This window comes from Muntiacus reevesi, chromosome 4 (assembly GCF_963930625.1).
Source record: "Muntiacus reevesi chromosome 4, mMunRee1.1, whole genome shotgun sequence".
Taxonomy (NCBI): Eukaryota; Metazoa; Chordata; class Mammalia; order Artiodactyla; family Cervidae; genus Muntiacus; species Muntiacus reevesi.
In genome coordinates this window covers 132,822,759-132,846,765 of record NC_089252.1, presented here as the reverse complement: position 1 = coordinate 132,846,765, position 24,007 = coordinate 132,822,759, and the positions used below count along the sequence as shown (strand labels likewise).

At 36.6% G+C, this 24,007-nt stretch overlaps 1 protein-coding gene across 2 annotated transcripts in view; it reads left to right on the top strand.

Moving 5' to 3' along the window:
- Window positions 1-22,410, top strand: part of MGAT4C (MGAT4 family member C) — a 54,073-nt gene extending 31,663 nt beyond the window's left edge. Inside the window, exons 1-4 of one of the 2 annotated variants that reach the window (XM_065935483.1) lie at window positions 11,396-11,404; window positions 12,668-12,817; window positions 19,212-19,359; window positions 21,269-22,410. In XM_065935483.1, coding sequence (XP_065791555.1) covers window positions 12,671-12,817; window positions 19,212-19,359; window positions 21,269-22,410 — 1,437 coding nt within the window. In that variant the 5' untranslated portion in view covers window positions 11,396-11,404; window positions 12,668-12,670. Of the gene's footprint in view, window positions 1-11,395; window positions 11,405-12,664; window positions 12,818-19,211; window positions 19,360-21,268 lie in introns of those variants that run through there. The other variant, XM_065935482.1, reaches the window with a different exon arrangement.
- Window positions 22,411-24,007: the final 1,597 nt, after the last annotated feature.

The following is a 24,007-nucleotide window of genomic DNA, read 5'->3' as shown; positions in this document are numbered from 1 at the left end:
CTTTGATAGCATGTGAAATGAGTGCAATTGTGCGGTAGTTTGAGCATTCTTTGGCATTACCTTTCTTTGAGATTGTAATGAAAACTGACCTTTTCCTGTCCTGTGGCCACTGCTGAGTTTTCCAAATTTGCTGGCATATTGAGTGCAGCACTTTCACAGCATTATCTTTCAAGATTTGAAACAGCTCAACTGGAATTCCATCACCTCTACTAGCTTTATCCGTAGTGATGCTTCCTAAGGCCCACTTGACTTCACATTCCAGGATATCTGGCTCTAGGTGAGTGATCACACCATCGTGATTATCTGGATCATGAAGATCTTTTTTGTATAGTTCTTCTGTGTATTATTGCCACTTCTTCCTAATATCTTCTGCTTCTGTTAGGTCCATACCATTTCTGTCCTTTACTGAGCCCATCTTTGTGTGAAATGTTCCCTTGTTATCTCTAATTTTCTTGAAGAGACCTCTAGTCTTTCCCATCCTATTGTTTCCCTCTATTTCTTTGCACTGATCTCTGAGGAAGGCTTTCTTATCTCTCCTTGCTATTCTTTGGAACTCTGCATTCAAATGGGTATATCTTTCCTTTTCTCCTTCGTTACATAGTTTCAATTAAGAAGTGTGATGCCTCTAGCTTTGTTCTGCTTTCTTAGGATTATTCTGGGGTCTCAAAGTCTTTGTAGTGTTATACAAATTTTAAGGCTTTTTTTTTTTTTTCTATTTCTGTGAAAACTGCCATTGGAGTTTTAATAGGATTCATATTTGATTTATAGATCACTTTGAGTAATATGAACATTTCAGCAATATTAATTCTTCTGATCCATTATGAAAGAATATCTTTCTATTTGTGTCCTCTTCAATTTCTTGCAGCAATATCCTGCCCTGCCTTTTAAAAATTTCCACCTGGCAGCAAACTGGAGAAATTATATGTCTTACTTCTTTTGTTTCTTTTTTTCTTAAGAATAATTGTTCTATACTGCCAGTATCTGAAAAAAGAAAAAAAAAAATCATCAACTGTTGATGAAATACAGTTCCTCCTGGAAAGTGGGGAAACTTTAGTTCTTTTCTTTCAGTTACTGATTTTGGAAATCAGATGATGGTGCAGTGGTCACATCCAATTGTAGCAAATAGGTTTCTTACTTTCTCTCTTTTTTTATTATCACAATATAGTCATGAATTCACACTAATTCAGTATTTTACTATCAGAGTCATTTTTTGATCACTGTTTTTTCCCCAAGTTTTCTCAATATAAACCTTCTCAAGTTGTTTCCTGTGACCCCACTAACCTCCAAGAGCTTCCTTGCTTCATGGAACAAGGAAAATCCAAATATCAGAGTTCCTTCAGATATTTCAGTTTTCTTCTTAGTAAATTTGTTAGACGTTGGCCTGAATTTTTTTTTTTTTTTTTTTTTCCTGTTCGTGTGTTTTCTTGTTCTTGAATGCTCATTTGTTTTCCCTGGAACCATCTAATTCTGTGTTTGAGGTGAGAGAGAACTTTGGGTAGCTTACTAGCTTTCTTAATCTTTCTTTTTTTATGATATAGTTTACTGTTGTTTAATAAATGACACATATTTTGGTCTGTCTGTTGACCTCTAATTTGGGCTCCTCAGCCAGTTCGGCTTGTCCTTAATGTTATTGCTTTCATTTACATATAAATTGGACTTTGTGTTATTTTATTTTTCTCTTGGTTGTGCTGAGGGTATATGCTACAGAAGGTTTATTTGTGCTTTGATTGTTTTGAATGAATTTTGGAGGATTATTAGTTGGAGGATTGGATATTAGAACTTAGGTGACTACCATTGATCTCTAAGGACTTTATTTCTGTTTTTGTTAACTCTTGGAATTATATTACAAGGTTTGGTGGTGTTTTGTCTTATTTTGCATTAATGCAAAATGCACAAGAGTATTATCTTCAAAGCTTTATATTTTCCACTTATACCAGTTGAGACTTCCCTGATTGTTCAGCAATAAAGAATCCACCTGCACTGCAGGAGACACAGAACACGTGGGTTGGATCCCTGGGTTGGAAAAATCTTCTGGAGGAGGAAATGGCAACCAGCTCCAATACTCTTACCTGGAAAACCCCATGAACAATGGAGACAGGTGGGCTACAGACCATGGGGTCACAAACAGTCAGATATAACTGAACACACATACATCCACTCATCAAAGAAGACAAACGATACTACTTGAAATATCATGTATGGCCCACCTCATCATGTTATAGGGGCTTCCCAGGTGGTACTCTAGTGGTGAAGAACCTGCCTGCCAATGCAGGAGACATAAGAGATGCAGGTTTGATCCCTGGGTCGGGAAGATCCCCTGGAAGAGGGCATGACAGCCCACTCCAGTACTCTTGACTGGAGAATCCCATGGACAGAGGAGCCTGATGGGCTACAGTCCATAGGGACACAGAGTCGAACCTGACTAGAGTGACTTCACAGCAGCAGCAGATTCATATTCTATATTTATGTGTATTTTAAGTTAAATAGGTTTAATCACAATTTTGCTTTATGCCAAGAAAATTATATTTATATTTATTATATTATTTTTATTTTGTGCAACAGATCAATGTCACAAGTTATTAATTGTCTATTGGCAACAACATATTTAAAATATCTTAAGAAGCCTAATTAATAAACTGTATACCAATAGTAGTTAATAGAGCAGACTTATAATTCTAAGATTTGAAAGTTGGCATCATAGCTTATAGAGACACCTCAAGAAAGCTTTGTTTTTCTTAAATTGTAAAATTGGTCTAATAGTAGTATTAAAGTTTTAGTATTGGTATGAATATTCAATGAGCTGCCTATGCAAAGTGTATCACCCATCACTTAGAAAGGTTTAATAAATGTTAGTAGATATGCTTATTATCTTTATATATAATTATCTACATTTGAACTTTGCAAATGCAATTTGTGTCACATTATTTGCATTTTCTCTTTGTCTCAAAAGAATAAAATTAAGACAGAATTCTTCCTGACTTAGCATTTATATTGAACTTAAAACGTTCAACTTTCAGAAACATAATTGTAAAGTATTATGTATTTTTTTATCCTATTTTCTTGAAAAAAAGTTTGCTGTTTATGCTTCTGTGTCCAGGAAATAAAATGTCTTTTATTTTCTGACAGACAATAGAGAATTTTGAAATTTAAAAATATTATGATATATATGCTTTTAAAAATATGGAAAGTTTAGAAAAGTAAAAAGAAGATTGAAAATTCCTGATCATTCTGCTACTTTGAGATAATGACTCTTAACATCTTATAGATTGTTTCCAATTTGTTTTACAGACATCACTGCTTTGCTATACCATAATAAGACTTTGGCTCACAAATACAATTGTTTTATCTTTGAAAAGATTTTTAGAAGTATAATGGCTGAGTTAAGGGGAATAAACGTATTCCATGCTATTGTCGTCTTCCCAAATTGACACTTAGAAATATTGTGTTACTTGTGTGTGATTAGATTCTAATTCTTTGTCATTTCAAAATTCAGATAAAAATCTTTTTGTGTTGTTATAACCCATTTTATTACTTAACCGTGCTCATAAGTTCCTTCGTATATCACCAAATGTGCATTTAGGGCTACATTGTGAATGGCTTCAATCTAGTAACACTACAAATTATTGAAACATCTTCTCTACTTTCACTTGTTGATTTTCATTCAAATTTGTGATGAAAACACCCCCACGTGTATGCTGATGACAAAGTGTGAGAAAAATCCATGGGCAATGTGGAGCTGTGGTTCTAGGAGCTCTGACACTGATGTTGAGAGCCCCTGGTGAGATGAGCCTGTTGGAGGGAAGACACGCACCAGGGTGGATAGCTGGGGGCCAGGAGAGAAGGTCAGACACAGGCTCCTGGGCCGAGTTTCCCCAGTAGTGCCTTGGCTTGGGGACTCAGGCCTGCTACATAGTTGATGGGTTCTGGAAGCCTTGCTCCTAGCCAACACTTAAGGCTGCATTCAGCGACTACCTCTCTTCTTCACATAACCTGACTCTGAGGCTGAAAATCCCTCCCAAACACCTTTTCTGCAAGAACCTTCTCTCCCAATGTTGTCAAGACATCCCCAGGTTCAGAATATACACTTTTAACCCAGTCTCTCAACCAACCAAGGGTCCTGGACCATCTATCCACAATACTTTTATTTTGTATTTAGATATGCCAGGTCTTAGTTGAGCCATGTGGAATCTAGTTCCCTGGCAAGGGATCGAACCCACACCTCCTATACTGGGAGCATGGAGTTTCAACCACTGAACCACCAGGGAAGTCCTACAATGCTTTTATATTCATGTTCACAGATCTGAGTCCATATTTCAGCCCTCTCTGGAACCAGAATGTATAACATAAACTTTATACTAAACCATGGTATCCCCCAGGATGGGTCCTGAAACACCTCAACTCCACCTCTTCCTTCCACCCAAACCCCATGGGTGTACACCCTCAGTGTTCCTGGAGCATCCTCTCCCGGCCCTGAATCAGGCACATCCTAAACTAGAGTGGGCAACACCAGAGTTCTGTGCTGCATACATGAAATCAAAAGACACTTGCTCCTTGGAAGGAAAACTATGACAAATCTAGCCAATGTATTAAAAAGCAGAGACATTACTTTGCCAACAGACATTTGTATTGTCAAAGCTACAGTTTTTCCAGTAGTCATATATGGATGTGAGAGTTGGACCATAAAGAAGGCTGAACGCTGAAGAACTGATGCTTTCAAATTGTGGTGCTGGAGAAGATTCTCAGAAATCCCTTGGATCGCAAGGAGATAAAACCAGTCAATTCTAAAGGAAATCAACTCTCAGTATTCATTGGAAGGATTGGTGCTAAAGCTCCAATGCTTTGGCCACCTGATGGGAAGAGCTGACTCATTGAAAAAGACCCTGATGCTGGGAAAGATTGAAGGCAGGAGGAGAAGGGAACAGTGGAGGATGAGATGGTTAGATAGCATCACTGACTCAATGGACATGAATTTGAGCCAGCTCCAGGAGACAGTGGAGGACAGAGGACCCTGGTGTGCTGCAGTCCATGGAGTCACAAAGAGTTGGACACAACTTAGTGACTGAACAACACCACCACCAGAGTTCTGAGACTGGCCACTGAATATAAAAAGATAAGTCTTTCACCAGACCTCCTTCAAAACAGTCCTTCTCAGGTGACCCTGAGACTTCTGCCTTAAGCATCCAGACTCATGAGCATTTGTGCTAACAGACCTCAGCTGCATCTAGATTTTGTACCCTGGAGGCAGCCCCTCCAGGTCCTTGGGGCCTGGGGCCCTACCAGAGTATCATTCTCTTGAAATGAGCCACAGATGGAGAGTCTATAGTATTAATCTTGCTTCTGATCTTTGATAGGCAAACAGGCCAGTTACTGCTGCAGTGAACATGAAAGGGCATCTTATCCTACCCAAATCCAGACAAAAAACCTTTCACAAGCAGAATATTTTATTGGTAGATTCAGGACCAGGTTACAGTACATTTCAGATGATAGAATGAGACAACAGAATTTAACGTAACAATGTTTTGGTTCAAAAGCGATATGCATGTATTTTCTTATTGGAAAAGATAAATGATGAGTCTGTTGACACACTTTTGACACATAAATGCAAATTAGAAACTGACCCTTTTCTAAAACTGACATCACAAACCAAAAAATGAGATGATTTAATATATGGTCTGGTATTAGGACTACTCTGATGACCCAGACGGCACAGAATCTGCCAGCAATGCAGGAGACCGGGGCTCAATCCCTGGGTTGCAAAGATGCCATAGAGAAGGGGATGGCTACCCACTCCAGTATTCTAGCCTGGAGAATCCTAAGGACAGAGGAGCCTGGTGGGATACAGTCCATGGAATCACAAGTGACAGACATGACCGGGTGACTAACAATTTATACATTATTAATGTTTCATTTCAGTTCAGTCACTCAGTGGTGTCTGACTCTTTGCAACCCTATGGACTGCAGCACTTCAGGCTTCCCTGTCCATCACCAACTTCCCGAGGTTGCTCAAACTCATGTCCATCAAGTCGGTGATGCCATCCAACCATCTAATGCTTTGTCATCCCCTTCTCCTCCTGCCTTCCATCTTTCCCAGAACAAAGGTCTTTTTCAGTGAGTCAGTTCTTCACATCAGGTGGCCAAAGTATTGCACTTTAACTTCCGCATCAGATCTTCCAATGAATATTCAGTACTGATTTCCTTTAGGATTGACTGACTTCATCTTCTTACAAACCAAGGGAGTCTCAAGAGTCATCTGCAACACCACAGTTCAAAAGCATCAGTTCTTCAGTGCTCAGCTTTCTTTATAGTACAACTCTCACATCCATACATGACTACTGGAAAAACCATAGCTTTGACTAGATGGACCTTTGTCGGCAAAGTAATGTCTCTACTTTTTAAATGATGTCTAGTCTGGTCATAGCTTATCTTCCAAGGATTAAGCATCTTTTAATTTCATGGCTGCAGTCACCATCTTCAGTGATTTTGGAGCCAAAACAAAATAAAGTCTGTCACTGTTTCCATTGTTTCCCCATCGATTTGCCATGAAGTGATGGGACCAAATGCCATTATCTTAGTTTTCTGAATGCTGAGTTTTAAATCAGCTTTTCCACTCTTCTCTTCCACTTTCATCAAGAGGTTTTTTAGTTCTTCACTTTCTGCCATAAGGGTGGTGTCATCTGCATATCTGAGATTATTGATATTTCTCCCAAAATCTTGATTCCAGCTTGTGCTTCATCCAGCCTGGCATTTCACATGATATGAAGCCCAGTCGTTAATCATCCGCATGCAATGCAGGAGAGCCGGGTTTGATTCCTGGGTCAGGAAGATCCACTGAAGTAAGAAATGGCAACCCACTCCAGTACTCTTGCCTAGAAATCCCATGGACAGAGGACCCTGGTGGGCTACAGACCATGGGGTCACAAGAGTCAGACACTACTTAGCAACTAAATCACCACCACTCTGCATATAAGTTAAATAAGCAGGGTGACAAAATACAGCCTTGACGAACTCCTTTTCCTATTTGGAACCAGTCTGTTGTTCCATGTCTAGTTCTAACTGTTGCTTTTTGACCTGCATACAGATTTCTCAGGAGGTAAGTAATGTGGTCTAGTATTGCCATCTCTTTCCAAATTTTCCACAGTTTATTGTGATCCACACAGTCAAAGGCTTTGGCATAGTCAATACAGTTGAAGTAGATGTTTTTCTGGCACTCTCTTGCTTTTTAGATGGTCCAACAGATGCTGGCATTTTGATCTCTGGTTCCTCTGCCTTTTCTAAATCTAACTTGAACATATGGAAGTTCACAGTTCATGTATTGCTGAAGCCTGCCTTGGAGAATTTTGAGCATTAGTTTAATAACGTGTGAGATGAGTGCAATTGTGCAGTAGTTTGAGCATTCTTTGGGATTGCCTTTCTTTGGGATTGAAATGAAAACTGACCTTTTCCACTTCTGTAGCCACTGCTGAGTTTTCCAAATTTGCTGGCATATTGAGTGCAGCACTTTCACAGCATCATCTTTTAGGATTTGAAGTAGCTCAACTGGAATTCCATCACCTCCACTAACTTTGTTTGTAGTGATGCTTCCTAAGGCCCACTTGACTTTGCATTCCAGGATGTCTGGCTCTAGGTGAGTGATCTCACCATCATGGTTATCTGGGTCATGAAGATCTTTTTTGTACAGTTCTTCTGTGTATTCATGCCACCTCTTCTTAATCTTCTGCTTCTGTTAGGTCTATACCATTTCTGTCCTTTTTTGTGCCCATCTTTGTATGAAATATTCCCTTGGTATCTCTAACTTCTTGAAGAGATCTCTAGCCTTTCCCATTCTATTGCTTTCCTCTGTTTCTTTGCATTGATCACTAAGGAAGGCTTTCTTATCTCTCCTTGATATTCTTTGGAACTCTGCATTCAAATGGGAATATCTTTCCTTTTTTCCTTTGCCTTTTCAGCTATTATAAGACCTCCTCAGACAACCATTTTGCCTTTTTGCATTTCTTTTTCTTGGGAATGGGCTTTTTCACTGCCTCCTGTACAATGTCACAAACCTCCATCCATTGTTCTTCAGCGATTCTGATATCAGATATAATCCCATGAATCTACTTGTCACTTCCACTGTATAATCGTAAGGGATTTGATTTAGTTCATACCTATATAGTCTAGTGGTTTTCCCTACTTTCTTCAATTTAAGTCTGAATTTGGCAATAAGGAGTTCATGATCTGAGCCACAGTAAGTTCAGTGTTGTTTTTGCTAATTGTATATTGCTTCTTCATCTTTGGCTGCAAAGAATATAATCAGTCTGATTTCTGTTGACCATCTGATGGTCATCTGGTGATGTCCCTGTATCGAGTCTTCTCTTGTGTTGTTGGAAGAGGGTGTTTGCTATGACCAGTGTGTTCTCTTGGCAAAACTCTGTTAGCCTTTACACTGCTTCCTTTTGTACTCCAAGGCCACATTTGCCTGTTACTCCAGGTAGCTTTTAACTTCCTACTTTTGTATTCCAGCCCCTTAGATTGAAAAGGACATCATTTGGGGGTGTTAGTTCTAGAAGGTCTTGTAGGTCTTCACAGAGCCATTCAGCTTCAGATCTTCAGCATTACTGGTCGGGGCATAGACTGGACTACTGTGATATTGAATGATGTGCCTTGGAAACCAACAGAGATCATTCTGTCATTTTTGAGATTTACCTCAAGTACTGCATTTTGTACTCTTTTTTTGACTATCATATCTACTCCATTTCTTTTAAGGGATTCTTGCCCACAGTTGTAAATATACTGGTCATCTGAATTGAATTCTCCCATTCCAGTCCATTTTAGTTCACTGATTCCTAAAATATCAACATTCACTCTTGCCATCTCCTGTTTGACCACTTCTAATTTACCTTGATTCATGGACCTAACATTCCAGGTTCCTATGCAATATTGCTCTTTACAGCATCCGACTTTACTTCCATCACCGGTCACATCCACAGCCAGGTGTTGTTTTCACTATGGCTCCGTCTCTTCATTCTTTCTGCTGTTACTTCTCCACTCTTCTCCAGTAGCATATTGGCCACCTACTAACCTGGGAAGTTCATCCTTCAATGTCATGCCTGTTTGCCTTTTCATACTGTTCCTGGGGTTCTCAAGGCAAGAATACTGAAGTGGTTTGCCATTACCTTCTCCAATGGACCACGTTTTGTCAGAACTCTCCACCATGACCTGTCTGTCTTGGATGGCCCTACATGGCATGGCTCATAGTTTCATTAATTAATTATTCCTTTACAGTATCCAGTTTTTCTTTATTTCTCAGTACACAGGAGATTATACCTCCCCACTCCCTTGAAATTAGAGTGGTAATACTATTATTACTTTTGCCAGTGCACTGTGAGCAGTTTACACTGCACAGCTCTACATATGGAAAAGATAAATTGTTTCATTTTCACCTCATAAGAGACACAAAGGTAAATTCCAGGTGTACTAACAAAAGTCTATTAAAACAAGCAAAAAAAAAAAAAAAAAAAAAAACACTGAGGAAAATAAATGAGACTATCTGTCATCAAGATAGGGAAGGATTTTTTTAAAACATTATACAAAAAAAAAAAAAATAGGTGCATCTCTACACATATATTTATAGCTACAAATCAAGAAAAAATAACTCCCAAGAAGAATATGGCCAAAGAAAATGGGCTTTCATTAACATTCCTTTCTCCAAATTCTTCATCTTCTTTCCCATAATTTTCAAAGATTCAGAAATGCTTTCTTGCTTTAATTCATGGAAGAGACACTGTTAGCTGGATGTGTTCTAGACATTGTTGTAAGGGCTGGGGCACAGGCCTTTTTCACCTCTTGAAGTTCTTCATGCTCATGAATACTTCATCCTAAAGCCAAACCCAAGAAGACATAGTATGTAACTCAACAAGGTATAATTTCCAAATATTGTTGATTATGGACAAAATATGATTCCACTAACCTTTTGATCATTCTAGGTTTTCTATATACTTTTACAAAAATATCAGTAATCTAAATGAATTTGTAGTTGGAGTGGGCCACAAAATGTAGAAGAGCGAAATGGAAAATTATTAGGTTCCACTAATCCTACCAACTCCAGTTTGCCTCTTTGTAGTCCATAAATCATAATAAACAGTAGATTAAGCAAGGCAATGTTGATGTGCCACTCCAGGATTTACACTGATTTAGCAAGAATTGCTGGAAAAATTAACAAAGCAATTATAACTGAGTTTTTGTGTGGACTCACCCCCAAAACTTTAACTTCCTTTATGACTTCTCTTTCTTTCACCCAAATTTTCTCCCATATTTCTTTTCAGTGGAACTACTCTGAGATCAGTATTAGCGCCAACCTTCTAGTGTCTTCTATTTTTATTACATTATAATAACAATGTAGAAGGGAAGGTAGATGTTACCTTAATGTTTGCTTTTCTCTCTTATTTTCATTCTTTCTCATCAGTTCAGTTCAGTTCCTCAGTCATGGCTGACTCTGTGACTTCATGGACTACAGCACACCAGGTTTCCCTGTCCATCACCAACTCCTGGAGCTTGCTCAAACTTATGTCCATTGAGTTGGTGATACCATCCAACCCCCTCATCCTCTGTCATCCCCTTCTCCACCTGCCTTCCATCTTTCCCATCATCAGGGTCTTTTATTTTTTTTTTCCCATTTATTTTTATTAGTTGGAGGCTAATTACTTTACAATATTGTAGTGGTTTTTGCCATACATTGATATGAATCAGCCATGGATTTACATGTGTTCCCCATCCCGATCCCCCCTCCCACCTCCCTCCCCACCCCATCCCTCTGGGTCTTCCCAGTGCACCATCCCTGAGTACTTGTCTCCTGCATCCAACCTGGACTGGTGATCTGTTTCACCCTTGATAATATACATGTTTCGATGCTGTTCTCTCAGAATATCCCACCCTCGTCTTCTCCCACAGAGTCCCAAAGTCTGTTCTGTACATCTGTGTCTCTTTTTCTGTTTTGCATATAGGGTTATCATTATCATCTTTTTAAATTCCATATATATGCATTAGTATACTGTATTGGTCTTTATCTTTCTGGCCTACTTCACTGTGTATAATGGGCTCCAGTTTCATCCATCTCATTAGAACTGATTCAAATGAATTCTTTTTAGTGGCTGAGTAATATTCCATTGTGTATATGTACCACAGCTTCCTTATCCATTCGTCTGCTGATGGGCATCTAGGTTGCTTCCATGTCCTGGCTATTATAAACAGTGCTGTGATGAACATTGGGGTGCACATGTCTGTTTCAGATCTGGTTTCCTTGGTGTGTATGCCCAGAAGTGGTATTGCTGGGTCATATGGCAGTCTTATTTCCAGTTTTTTAAGGAATCTCCACACTGTTCTCCATATTGGCTGTACTAGTTTGCATTCCCACCAACAGTGTAAGAGGGTTCCCTTTTCTCCACACCCTCTCCAGCATTTATTGCTTGTAGACTTTTGGATAGCAGCCATCCTGACTGGCGTGTAATGGTACCTCATTGTGGTTTTGATTTGCATTTCTCTGATGATGAGTGATGTTGAGCATCTTTTCATGTGTTTGTTAGCCATCTGTATGTCTTCTTTGGAGAAATGTCTGTTTAGTTCTTTGGCCCATTTTTTGATTGGGTCATTTATTTTTCTAGAATTGAGCTGCAGGAGCTGCTTGTATATTTTTGAGATTAATCCTTTGTCTGTTGCTTTGTTTGCTATTATTTTCTCCCATTCTGAGGGCCGTCTTTTCACCTTGCTTATAGTTTCCTTTGTTGTGCAAAAGCTTTTAATTTTCATTAGGTCCCATTTGTTTATTTTTGCTTTTATTTCCAATATTCTGGGAGGTGGGTCATAGAAGATCTTGCTGTGATTTATGTCAGAGAGTATTTTGCCTATGTTCTCCTCTAGGAGTTTTATAGTTTCTGGTCTTACATTTAGATCTTTAATCAATTTTGAGTTTATTTTTGTGTATGGTGTTAGAAGGTGTTCTAGTTTCATTCTTTCACAAGTGGTTGACCAGTTTTCCCAGCATCACTTGTTAAAGAGGTTGTCTTTTTTCCATTGTATATCCTTGCCTCCTTTGTTGAAGATAAGGTACAGTCCTTCCAATGAATATCCAGTATTGATTTTCTCTAGGATGGGCTGGTTGGATCTCCTTGCAGTCCAAGAGACTCTCAAGAGTCTTCTCCAACACCACAGTTCAAAATCATCAATTATTTGGCACTCAGCTTTCTTTATAGTCCAACTCTCACATCTATACATGACTACTGGAAAAACCATAGCTTTGACTAGACGGACCTTTGTTGGCAAAGTAATGTCTCTGCTTTTTAATATGCTGTCTAGGTTGTCTTCTTAGGAGTAAGGGTCTTTTAATTTCATGGCTGCATTCACCATCTGCAGTGGGGACTATTATTTTCTTACATTATTGTTACCAATATTTATTTGTTCAGAAATAACTGTTTTTTTTTTCACTTTTACTTACACTACATCAATATAAACCACTGCATTGTCTTTATGTTAATGTATTAATAAGTTATGCCAAGTTTTATTGTGAAATTGTGAACTATTTTGGTTCAAATATTTGAAGAGTAAAATTTTATAAAGGCCTGTTGATTGATGTCGTGAAGAAATATTTGCATGCATAATTAATTGTTATTAATTCTGTGCCTCTTTTCCACAGGAGAGAATGCTTAAATTTCACCAAGTGAAACATATTTTTGATATACTAGATAAAATGCGATGCCTGCGAAAACGTTCTACAGTCTCATTCTTGGGAGTTCTTGTCATTTTCCTTCTGTTTATGAACTTGTACATTGAAGATAGCTATGTTATGGTAAGTCTTGGAGGTTGATTACTTTTTGTTCAAAGTAAGGCCTAAGTCAAAGAAGATAGTCCACTTGCAACATAACTTCAGTCCCAGGATATTGAAATAGTCTTAGTTTGAGCAAAATTATAACATATATCTTTCCCATCTCGCTACTTTTTATATTAATTATATATTGCCAACATTATAATTTTTTGGTTCATGTTGCAATGTTTCATTTAATGCTTTATGCTATATTTAATGCAAATCTGCACATCTAATTACAAGTAAGTTAACTATCATCCCTATCTGAATTAACTCTATGTGTGTGTATGTGCCTAGTCCCGCAGTCATGTCCAGCTCCTTATGACCTCATGGACTGTAGCCCACCAGGATCCTCTGTCCATGGGGTTCTCCAGGCAAGACTACTGGAATGAGTTGTCAGTTCCCTCTCCAGAGGATCTTCCTGACGCAGGGATGGAACCTGTATCTCCTGCATTGACAGGCAGATTCTTTAGCACTGAGCCACCAGGGAAGCTCATGGTAGTATATATTAGATATTTATTGAAAAAAATACACTTATAAGTGGAACTGACAGAGTCACCTGTAAACAGACTAAACAAATTTTTGTAGATATTACTCCTTATTTTCTTTACTTTTCTATATTATCAAAAATTTTCAAATCCTATTGTCTAATTAATGATACTAATTGTGCTATTTTGTTAAGAAGGAATGCTTTATTAATGTGTGACATCTCATTTGGATCTTGAATAGCTGTAAATGACCACCATGTTTTACCCTTATAGTCACTGAAAAGTAATAAAGAAGTTCAAGAACTAAAGATAATAATGTGAAAACTATTCAATAGTTTAAAGCAGGTAAAATTAGTAAGTTAGTAGATTTTCTCCCCATGTCTGCCAGCATGCAGGTATCTTAGTCCTCTGTGCATGAACACATGCTAAGTTGCTTCAGTCATGTCTGACTCTTTATGACCCTTCAGAGCCTTCCAGGCTCCTCTGTCCATGGGATTCTCCAGGCAAGAATACTGGAGTGGGTTTCCATGCCCTCCTCCAGGGGATCTTCCTGACCCAGGGATCAAACTCATTTCTTGTGTCTCTTGCATTGGCAAGCAGGTTCTTTACACCTAGAGCCACATTAGAAGCCCCCAACCAGGGATCAAACCCATGTCCCCTGCAATGGAAGTGTGGAATCTTAACCTCTGAAGAAACTTACTAATGATATGCACTGGGACACCAAGGAAGCCCCTAATATTGTGGTGGTGTGTTTTTTTTTTCCTTCTTGTGGGAGTGGGGTGGTTTTCTTTTTTATTGGCCTCACCACACAATTATAGATACTTAGTTCCTGACCAGGGATTAAACCCATGCTCTCTGCAATGGAAGCACAGACACTTAACAACTGGGCTGCCAGGGAAGTTCCCTGAATGCATTTTAAGTGAGTTATGAAAGTATACAAAAAGACACGTTCTGACTAATTGTGAGAACTCAATATGTCTCTATTATTTATTTTCGTTATTATTGTCACATAATTCATGTCTAATGAGAATAATTATGGACATTATTTCTTATTTACTTTTTCCATCATAATTGATGTTAAGATATCTGGGAAAATTCTAATACTTGTGCAATTATTCCTGTTTACATATTTCAGAAAATCAAAGCCTTTGAACATACAGAGGACTGGAAAGTACTTTCATACAAGCATGCTGAAAACTTTCAATTAATATCTTAACTAGAGAGACTCTGACAACAACTTCAAAGATCATTTGCTAGTAAAATGTTTTCTTTTATTAATTGAAAATGATTTAGTAACTACCAGTTACTTGCCAGATACTCTTCTATATCCTACAAGCCAATCAAATGATCTTAGTTGGTACAGATTTTCTTAGGAGGTCTTCTGTAAAGCATCTTGCCTCCCTTAGCATTGTTCTTTGATGGTGAAATTCTGTCACCTTCCTAGATCTTGACTCTGCCTATGTCTTTTACCTTCAATTACAGGTTTATTCTTGTGGGCTTTTACCTTCAAGTATAGGTTTAATTCTACCATCCTTAGTCAATTTACCATATTGAAGGTACCACAGTTAATAGAATTTGACTAGGCTTGATCTAGTTAAACATAGCAAAGTGGAAACCTTACTAATCATATGCATTTTAGACTTTTTTAACCTGACTATTAGGTTTATGAAATTTAAGGACAATAGAGAAAGACCTAGGTGATCCAGCTATTTTTTAATTAGGAGAATTGAAGAATGTAAATTAATTAGAGGAGTTCTTGATTAATGATTTAATTTTGTAATAAACATTTATTTCTTGTATCTGTGTGTACTGGTAAAAGTAAATCATGTCTTAAAAATTAAAAACATGGTATTGGTAAGATGCTTGTTGCATCTAGTGATGTTAAGACTCTTTCAAGTGCAATTTCAATATTTAACTTTAAGTAGACAAAATATTATTATATGCAGCAAACATCCTTATGTCTTTTTGGAAGAGAACCACTTCAAATTCACCATAAAATGTATAAGAAGTAATAGAGTACATATCCATAAGAAGATCAAATGCTATTGCTCTGTTTATACATTTATGCCTAAACATCAGTCCTACCCACATTATTTAAAAGTGTGATTTAATGAAGTAGCTCTTACCAAAGAGTACTTTCTCAATGAAATCTGGCTACATTAGCCATATACCACCAGAGAAGCCCATGATTTAATGAAGTAGCTCTTACCAAAGAGTACTTTCTCAATGAAATCTGGCTACATTAGCCATATACCACCAGAGAAGCCCATATATATCTAATCAGATTTGCAAATCATCCCAGGTACAGAGAAAAGATTGCTTCTTAGCTTAAAAAACTGAACTTATTTTTAAATATTTACCTTATGTTAGAAAAAGTGAATTAAAATGGATGGTAAATATAAAAGCATCCCTCCATTTTGAAAATTTAGTGACAATATTTTTATTAGTTTAAATATTCAATCTTTACTAGAGGATGTTTTCTACTAAATTACACTTTGAACTAAGTTTTATCCCAAGGCTTAATATGTATAAACTTTTAAATATTCATTGTCATTCATGTACAATTACATTAAAATTGTTCTTCTCAATGTGCTAATACCCATGGAAAACTGGCCTCTGAGTTGTGGCGTAAGGAACCTAGTTCTCTGACACAAGATTGAACCCCCACCCCCTATGTTGGGAGCACAGTCTTAACCACTGGACCACCAGGGAAGTCCCCTGTTTTTCTTAAATCTGGAGGAAATTGTAGTTATAATTCAGAGAACTCAGATAAACAATTACAGTCATAAGGCCTCTAGGGTTATTTAGCACATGTATTCTCCTCTTCTTACTAGAGAATCCATCAACGGCCCCAAATCCCAGGCGTATAACAGCTTAGTGTATTGCTTACATGATGGAGGCATATGTGCCTTTCAGTAGGAAAGAAAGCCAAGTTCAGTGTAATAGACAAATTGTGTTACAACGCAAAGTAAGTAGAAGAGACACTGCATGCCCAATCAACTTAGCCTCTCGGCTGTGAGCATCTTCAAAGTAGCCACTAGGGTATATATTTAGCCTGTAGCTAGTCCATTGAATTTCATTCCCATCCAGAAAATGATTGTCATAAAGCTTTGTCTTATTACTGAAAAATACACTACAGCATAGTAGCTATAGAAAGAAGGTATCCAGGGAGAGCCTGGCTGTTCAGGTAGATGCTTCTGGAAAGCAGCCAATAAGGCTGGCTCAGGTGAAAGTTGCATTATTTATTTATGCTGAAAGATGTAAAGACTTGGTCTTGAGAATTTAATAAAGTGCTTTCATATGTCTCATTTCATCTTATTTTCTGTTACGTCCTTCAATCAGGATGAATGTACTCTATCTTATCACAGAAAAGGTCTAGATTTTTACATGTTCAAGATAGAATTCTTAAAGAGATATTCAGTATCCTGCACTTCCTTTAGAATGTGACATCACATTAGAACAGAATGGTAAAATGAATTCAGTATTGTGACTACTGCATGATTTTATAAATATATTTTCTAGATCCTATTAAATATGGACATCATATTTACTATTAAAGTAGCTAATGCAAAATTGAGTCTCCAGTTACCTTTTGAAAATTCTAAGTTTGTTCATTTAAAAACTTTCATGATTTTTTTTAGGTTTTCAGAAATACAAAGATGAAAATATTTATGTGCAATGAATTTAAAATAATTAGAATTCAATGGATATTAATTAGTACATTTATACAACTAGCCTCCCAAGTTTAATGTCATGTATTTTAAAATTTTGTAACTTACAGATGGCAAACACATTATAAATCAGAATAAAGTATTTTTCTTTGTCTAAATTATCAAGGCAATATAAAATATAGAAATACACTATTAAAAAGCAAATATAGGTTCATAAACATACAGAAAAGATATACAGAATGCATATTCATTTATCAAGGACCAGATTGAAAGTTCTTGCCAGTCAGTGTTCACTATTTCAACTTTTATTCTAAGACAATTTCAGCCTGGCCATAGATTTAAAACTTTGAGTTTGTCACCTTTTCCATTGACATTTGAATTTGAAATAAAGCAGTAAATGTTCCAACTAAAGTAAAATTTGTATTTGAATCCATTCTAATATTTTAGGACAATGTTTAATTGATTAAAGTTTTATAGACCACAGTCAACTTGTGTGAGGACCAAATTTACTTAATACATTCACTTTCTCTGTTGTCTTAATGGCATTGCTCATACCTGACCTGCCAATCATTTGCTGAATAGTCAAAATATCCACCAAACTCACACAACACAATAGAAACTTTGCCAGAAAAGAAAAAAAAAATCTAATCCTAATATTCTACCAGTGATAATAAACCATATACAAAAGTCAAGCAGGTCATCATGAGGCTTGTTCAAATGATGATTAGATAATCAAAATCTACAATGAATTTATATCAGAGGGAGATAAAAGGAAGCAATTAATTGTTAGCAGGATATTTTTGAGCTGAATAAGAACATCTTCTTGAATATAAACCATCCTGAAGATTGTATGACATAATTCCATTATCAAATTGATACTAAAGTTTTTAAATATAAAAGAACTAAACTTCACTTTCATCAGGACACTCCCTCTCCCTCTCTACACTCACAAATAAGCAAGCATCATGGAAAAGACCTGTACCAGATCTAAAGACATTTCCTTGAACACTTGTTACAAATGTCTCCTAATCGAGATATCTTGAAGATATTTGTAAAAAATACTATCATTTCACAAAAACCATGGCTGTCCATTCTCAACAGCCTTCGATTATAGCAGCTACATAAGTGACTGACTAAAACCTCTTGATTAATAAGTTATTCAAGCTCCAAGTATTATGTTCACTGTTGCATCCTTCTAATCATTTCTAAAATTTCAATATCTTAGAAATAATGTGTGGTCTTTTATTTGACAGGACTTGAAGAAGAGTAAGTAGTTTAATATGATTCAGATACGGAGAATCTAGTGAGAATTAGCTTTACATGAAACTGTGAAAGATCACTGTCAAGTTTGAAGATTCTTGTAAAGAATTTGAATTTTAATATGAAGGCAGTGGGAGTTTTCAATTTTATTTTTTATCAAGAGAATGCCGTTATTAATGTATGCTTTAGAAAATCAACTGTATGCATAAAATAAAAAGTGGAAAATAGTGAACAGAATCTAGAATTCAGGTGAAAAATAATTATCCACAGCTTCTAATACCAGTAATTGATATTTATATAATACCCATATTAAAGACTCTTGAGAGTCCCTTGGACTGCAAGGAGATCAAACAAGTCAATCATAAAGGAAATCAACCTTGAATATTCATTGGAAGGACTGCTGCTGCAACTGAAGTTCCAATACTTTGGCCACCTGATGCAAAGAGCCAACTCATTGGAAAAAAACCCTGCTGCTGCTGCTGCTGCTAAGTCACTTCAGTTGTGTCTGATTCTGTGCGACCCCATAGACGGCAGCCCACCAGGCTCCTCCATCCATGGAATTGTCCAGTCACGAGTGGGTTGCCATTTCCTTCTCCAAACCCTGATGCTAGAAAAGATTGAAGGCAAGAGGAGAAGGGGACGACAGAGGATGAGATGGGTAGATGGCATCACAACACCAACTCAATGGATGTGAGTTTGAGCAAGCTCTGGGAGATGGTGAAGGACGGGGAAGCCTGGTGTGCTGCAGTCCATGGGGTTGCAAAGAGCTGGACATGACTGAACAACTGAAGAATAACAATAACATATTGTATATCAGATATATATATCCTATATATATATATATATATATATATATATATATATATACACACACACACACATATTATTATTGTGTAAGGAGAAAGTTTATTTAATCCATGACTATCTGTTATTTCTCTCTTCCTCCTTCTTGACATTCAGGAAGGAGACAAACAGATTTTAAGGGAAACATCTACACATCAACTGAGTCCAGAACACTACATCCATACTTTCAAAGATTTGTCTAATTTCTCAGGAGCCCTCAATGTCACCTATCGCTACCTAGCTGTCATGCCTTTACAAAGAAAGCGTAAGTAAAGTATACTTATACTTTTAAAATCAAGAACAATCAAATACATTGTTTTAAAATAATGATAATATGCTTCATTTGTATAACAATAAATCTATGGGCTTTACTAAATAATATATATTTTGGGAAACATTCAGTGTTTCTTCACAAATTCAGTTATTCACCAATCCAATTTCATTCATAACAACACCAAAAAAATTAAATGCCTAATTGTGACATAAAGTTTTTAACAGTTTGCTATAGAATTCACGTAGGGAGACTAGGAAAAAGCAATTCACTTTAACTTTTTTGAATTAGCTTTTAAAAATAATTATTCCTACAGTGATACATTTTCAAACATTGGTTTTATGACATGCCACCAGTTTGAAGTAGTGAAAGTCATTGTGTTTGTTTCCTAAGATGTCATAAAAACATGATCACAAACTAGGTGGTTTGAAACAATGGAAATTGATTCTCTGACATTTCTGGAAGCCAGAATTTAGAAACCAGGATGCTGGCAGCACCAGACTCCACCTAGAGGAGAATCCTTCCTTTCCTCTACCAGGTGCTAGTCGCACTTGGCATTCCTTGATTAGTTGTAGCAAAATTGCAATCACTGCCACTCTCTCCTCATGGCCTTCTTTGTCTCTCTGTGTCCTCTTCCATCCTTATAAGGACATTAGTCATTGAATTTATGGCCCAATCTAAATCCAGTATGATTTCATCTGGAGATCTTTAACTAATTGCATCTTCAAAGACTATTTCCAAATAAGGTCGCAGTCTAAAGTTCCAGGTAGACATGAAACTTTGGAGACAATTATTCAGTCCACTACAGGCACTTTGATCCAAGAAGTAACATACTACATTTCATGGACTTCAAGATGTTATAAATTATAGAAAATATCATGATCTAATTGATACACCATGAAGAGAGTACAAGCATCATCCATTTTAAGTTGTAAGATGCTATCAGTTGTGACATACAACCTGCATTTAAAATATTTCTGGGTGAAAAATATGTTTTAGAATCAGTGATACACAGTGATATCATGAACTTCTTAGTAGATGGTGTGGAGACCACAAAAATTGAGTTCCCTGTTTAGAAGTGTTTGTGCAAGTGAGTTTGTGATCACCAGGTTGAGGAAAAATTGCAATAGTTTAGCTTCCTTTAGATCTTTTTTTCTTCCATTTCAAATATCTACTTCTCTTATATCAATGTATGACAAAACCCACTGGAAAAAAAATAAATAAAAATTAAAAATTAAAAAAAATTAAAACAAACAAACAAAAAAAAAGTCCTCCTAATTTCAAAGACCGTCACTGTTTTTTAAAATCTCCATCTATTGCACCACCTTTGTTCACACATTACTAATCTCTTTCCATACTAAGTTTACAGATGTATGCAGGCATGTATACCAGCTGCTTTATACTAAAGAGGCAATATAAAAGAGAGAGTTTGTGTGTTAGTCACTCAGTTGTGTCTGACTTTTTGAGACCCCATGGACTGTAGCCCACCAGGCTCCTCTGTCCTTAGGATTCTCAAGGCAAGAATACTGGAGTGCTTTGCCATTTCCTTTTCCAACTGCTTTATACTAAAGAGGTAATATAAAGCAGAGAGTAAGAGCAGGCAAGAATATTGCAGTAACTTGCCATTTCCTCCTCCAGTGGATCTTTCTGACCCAGGGGGTCGAACTGGTGACTCCTGTGTCTCATGCATTGGCAGGCAGTCTTTACCACCATGCCACCTGGGAAGCTTTGTATATTTAGCATAATTCTTTAATCACAAAATGCTCTATATATGATCATTCATTTAGATGTACTTAAGAGAGTAGAAAGCCTAAGGGGAAAAGAACTTTTTTTTCTTTTTTCTATGTTATTCAAAACCCAATTTCACCTTTAATTTGTCTTCATTCTGGATTCTTTTGTTCAGGATTTCTTACAATTGGACTTTCATCAGTGAGACGAAAAAAAGGAAGCTATTTACTTGAGACAATCAAGTCAATTTTTGAGCAATCCAGCTATGAAGAATTGAAGGAAATTTCAGTGGTGGTTCATCTAGCTGACTTTAACTCATCCTGGCGCGAGGTCATGCTGCAAGATATTACACAGAAATTTGCCCACCATATTATTGCTGGGAGGTTAATGGTTATACATGCTCCAGAGGAACATTACCCAGTCCTGAGTGGCCTTAAAAGAAATTACAATGATCCAGAAGATAGAGTCAGATTCCGTTCCAAGCAAAATGTAGATTATGCTTTTTTGCTCAACTTTTGTGCCAATATTTCATACTATTATGTAATGCTTGAAGATGATGTTCGTTGTTCAAAAAATTTCTTAACTGCCATCAAGAAAGTCATTGCATCCTTAGAAGGAACTTACTGGGTAACCCTTGAGTTCTCTAAGCTTGGCTATATTGGAAAACTTTATCATTCTCACGATCTCCCACGCTTGGCACACTTTTTATTGATGTTTTATCAAGAAATGCCTTGTGATTGGCTATTGACTCATTTCCGGAGTCTGTTAGCTCAGAAAAATGTGATTCGTTTTAAACCATCTCTCTTTCAGCACATGGGTTATTATTCATCATATAAAGGAACTGAGAATAAGTTGAAGGATGATGATTTTGAAGAGGAGCCATTTGACCTCCCAGATAACCCTCCTGCAAGTCTATATACCAACATGACTGTTTTTGAAAATTATGATGCAAGCAAAGCTTACAGTAGTGTTGATGACTACTTCTGGGGGAAACCACCTTCAACAGGAGATGTCTTTGTGATTATATTTGAAAAACCAATTGTAATCAAAAGAATTAAAGTGAATACTGGAACAGAAGATCGACAAAATGATATTTTGCATCATGGAGCCCTAGATGTTGGGGAGAATATTAGATATTTTAAACAAAATAGACAATGTATTACTTATATTAGACTAGGAGAATTCAGAAGTGGAAACTTTGAAGTATCTGATGTAAATCAAAAAATTCCATTTGATATACACTGTATGAGGATATATGTTACCAAAACACAAAAGGAATGGCTGATTATTAGAAGTATTAGCATTTGGACTTCTTAGCCAATTAAATCAATTTGTTCAGTTACTGAAGCAGGTCTTCCTGTTTCCTGCGTTGCTACTTCCTCTCTTGCTCCCTTTGTCCTTTAGAGGGAAAGCAATAGATCAGATATTTAAAAAGTCAATCATTTTGGCAGTTTTGATCTACTCGTTGTCAGCATACTTTTACGCACACATGTATTTTAACTTTTGAAGCTGAGTATCAGTTCATAGTTATGATTTTTTTGTTTATATTTTAATGTTATTGTGTTACTTTCAAAATTTCATCTGCATGTCAAAAAGGTGACATGAAGGATTTAAAATGAGAAAATGTGGTTTGTTCAATGGTGAATCTTGAAAGATAGTTCTCACTGTATGCACTTAGTCAAGAATTTATTTCATTATATCATCAGATAAATTTTATTAAGCATCTCTGTGATTATGCAGTTGGTTGGAATGATAATGTCTTTTTTTTCTTGTAAACTTAGGTTTCCATAGACTTCTGTACATCTACAATGAATACCTCCTCATAGAAGTGATGTCTTTACAACAGAATTTTGTGTCATTGAGGTGATGAAAAGAAAAAAAAAGACTTAAAAATATCCTCCCCTGATTATTGATATAGGAGGGGAAATTGTTCAGTGTATAAAAACTTGAACACCTACTGTCAATAAATTTTCTGTGGGAAGCAGTCTTTTTCCAGGTTCCCTTTTGCACAAATAAAGGTTATGCTCAGTATTTTCAGGTTCCACTGGGTACCTGCATTTAATAGAAAAAATGGAGAAGGCTTATGGTTAGTCCATTCCTAATGAACATTTTTAGTATATGCAGAAAATTTTTGAAATTGATTTTATATGTTTGTATTAAAATTCATATGCTTAAAATCCTTGTGATTTATCATATACTTTTTTGGAGTTCAAATGGACATTTATGCAGGAAGAACATAAGAAACAGAAATCAGTCATTTTTTCTACACTCATAGCAAGTCCAGGATGAGAGATCAAGTGTTTTAATATCCAGACTATGTTCTTTCTCTTAGGAAGAGATTGGGCTTCACATAATTTATGCTTTTCTTTCTCTGGTATATGAGTCTCAGTTAAAAGTCATTCTGTCTGAAAATAGTTTGCATAATTTTTCCATAAGTCATGTTGTCATTCTGTAAAATAATCCTAAAGTGTCCTAAATGATGCTCTTGTGATATATGCACCCAAATGGTAAGCAAACTTGTCTAAATTTTACTGTGAGGGACTTCACCATTGTGTCTACACCTAGAGTCATTAAAGCAATTCAGGACCAATTCAGGACACCTACATTAGTATATCCTAAAATCATTGTTTTTTCAGAATGTCCTGAGCTTGTCTCATCATTTTTCTTTTTGACCAACAGCAAAGATGAAGTGATTTATTGTTCATTGTTGTTCAGTCATTAAGTTGTATCCAACTCTTTGTGACCCCCATGGACTGCAGCATACCAGGCTTCCATGTCGTTCACAATCTCCCAGAGTTAATTCAAACTCAAGAAGACAAATAAATATACTATTGTATAGGTCAATGTACAATGTATACAATATGGAGAGAGAGGTGAAATACCAGACTTGGGATAATGAGAAGACATAAGGAAT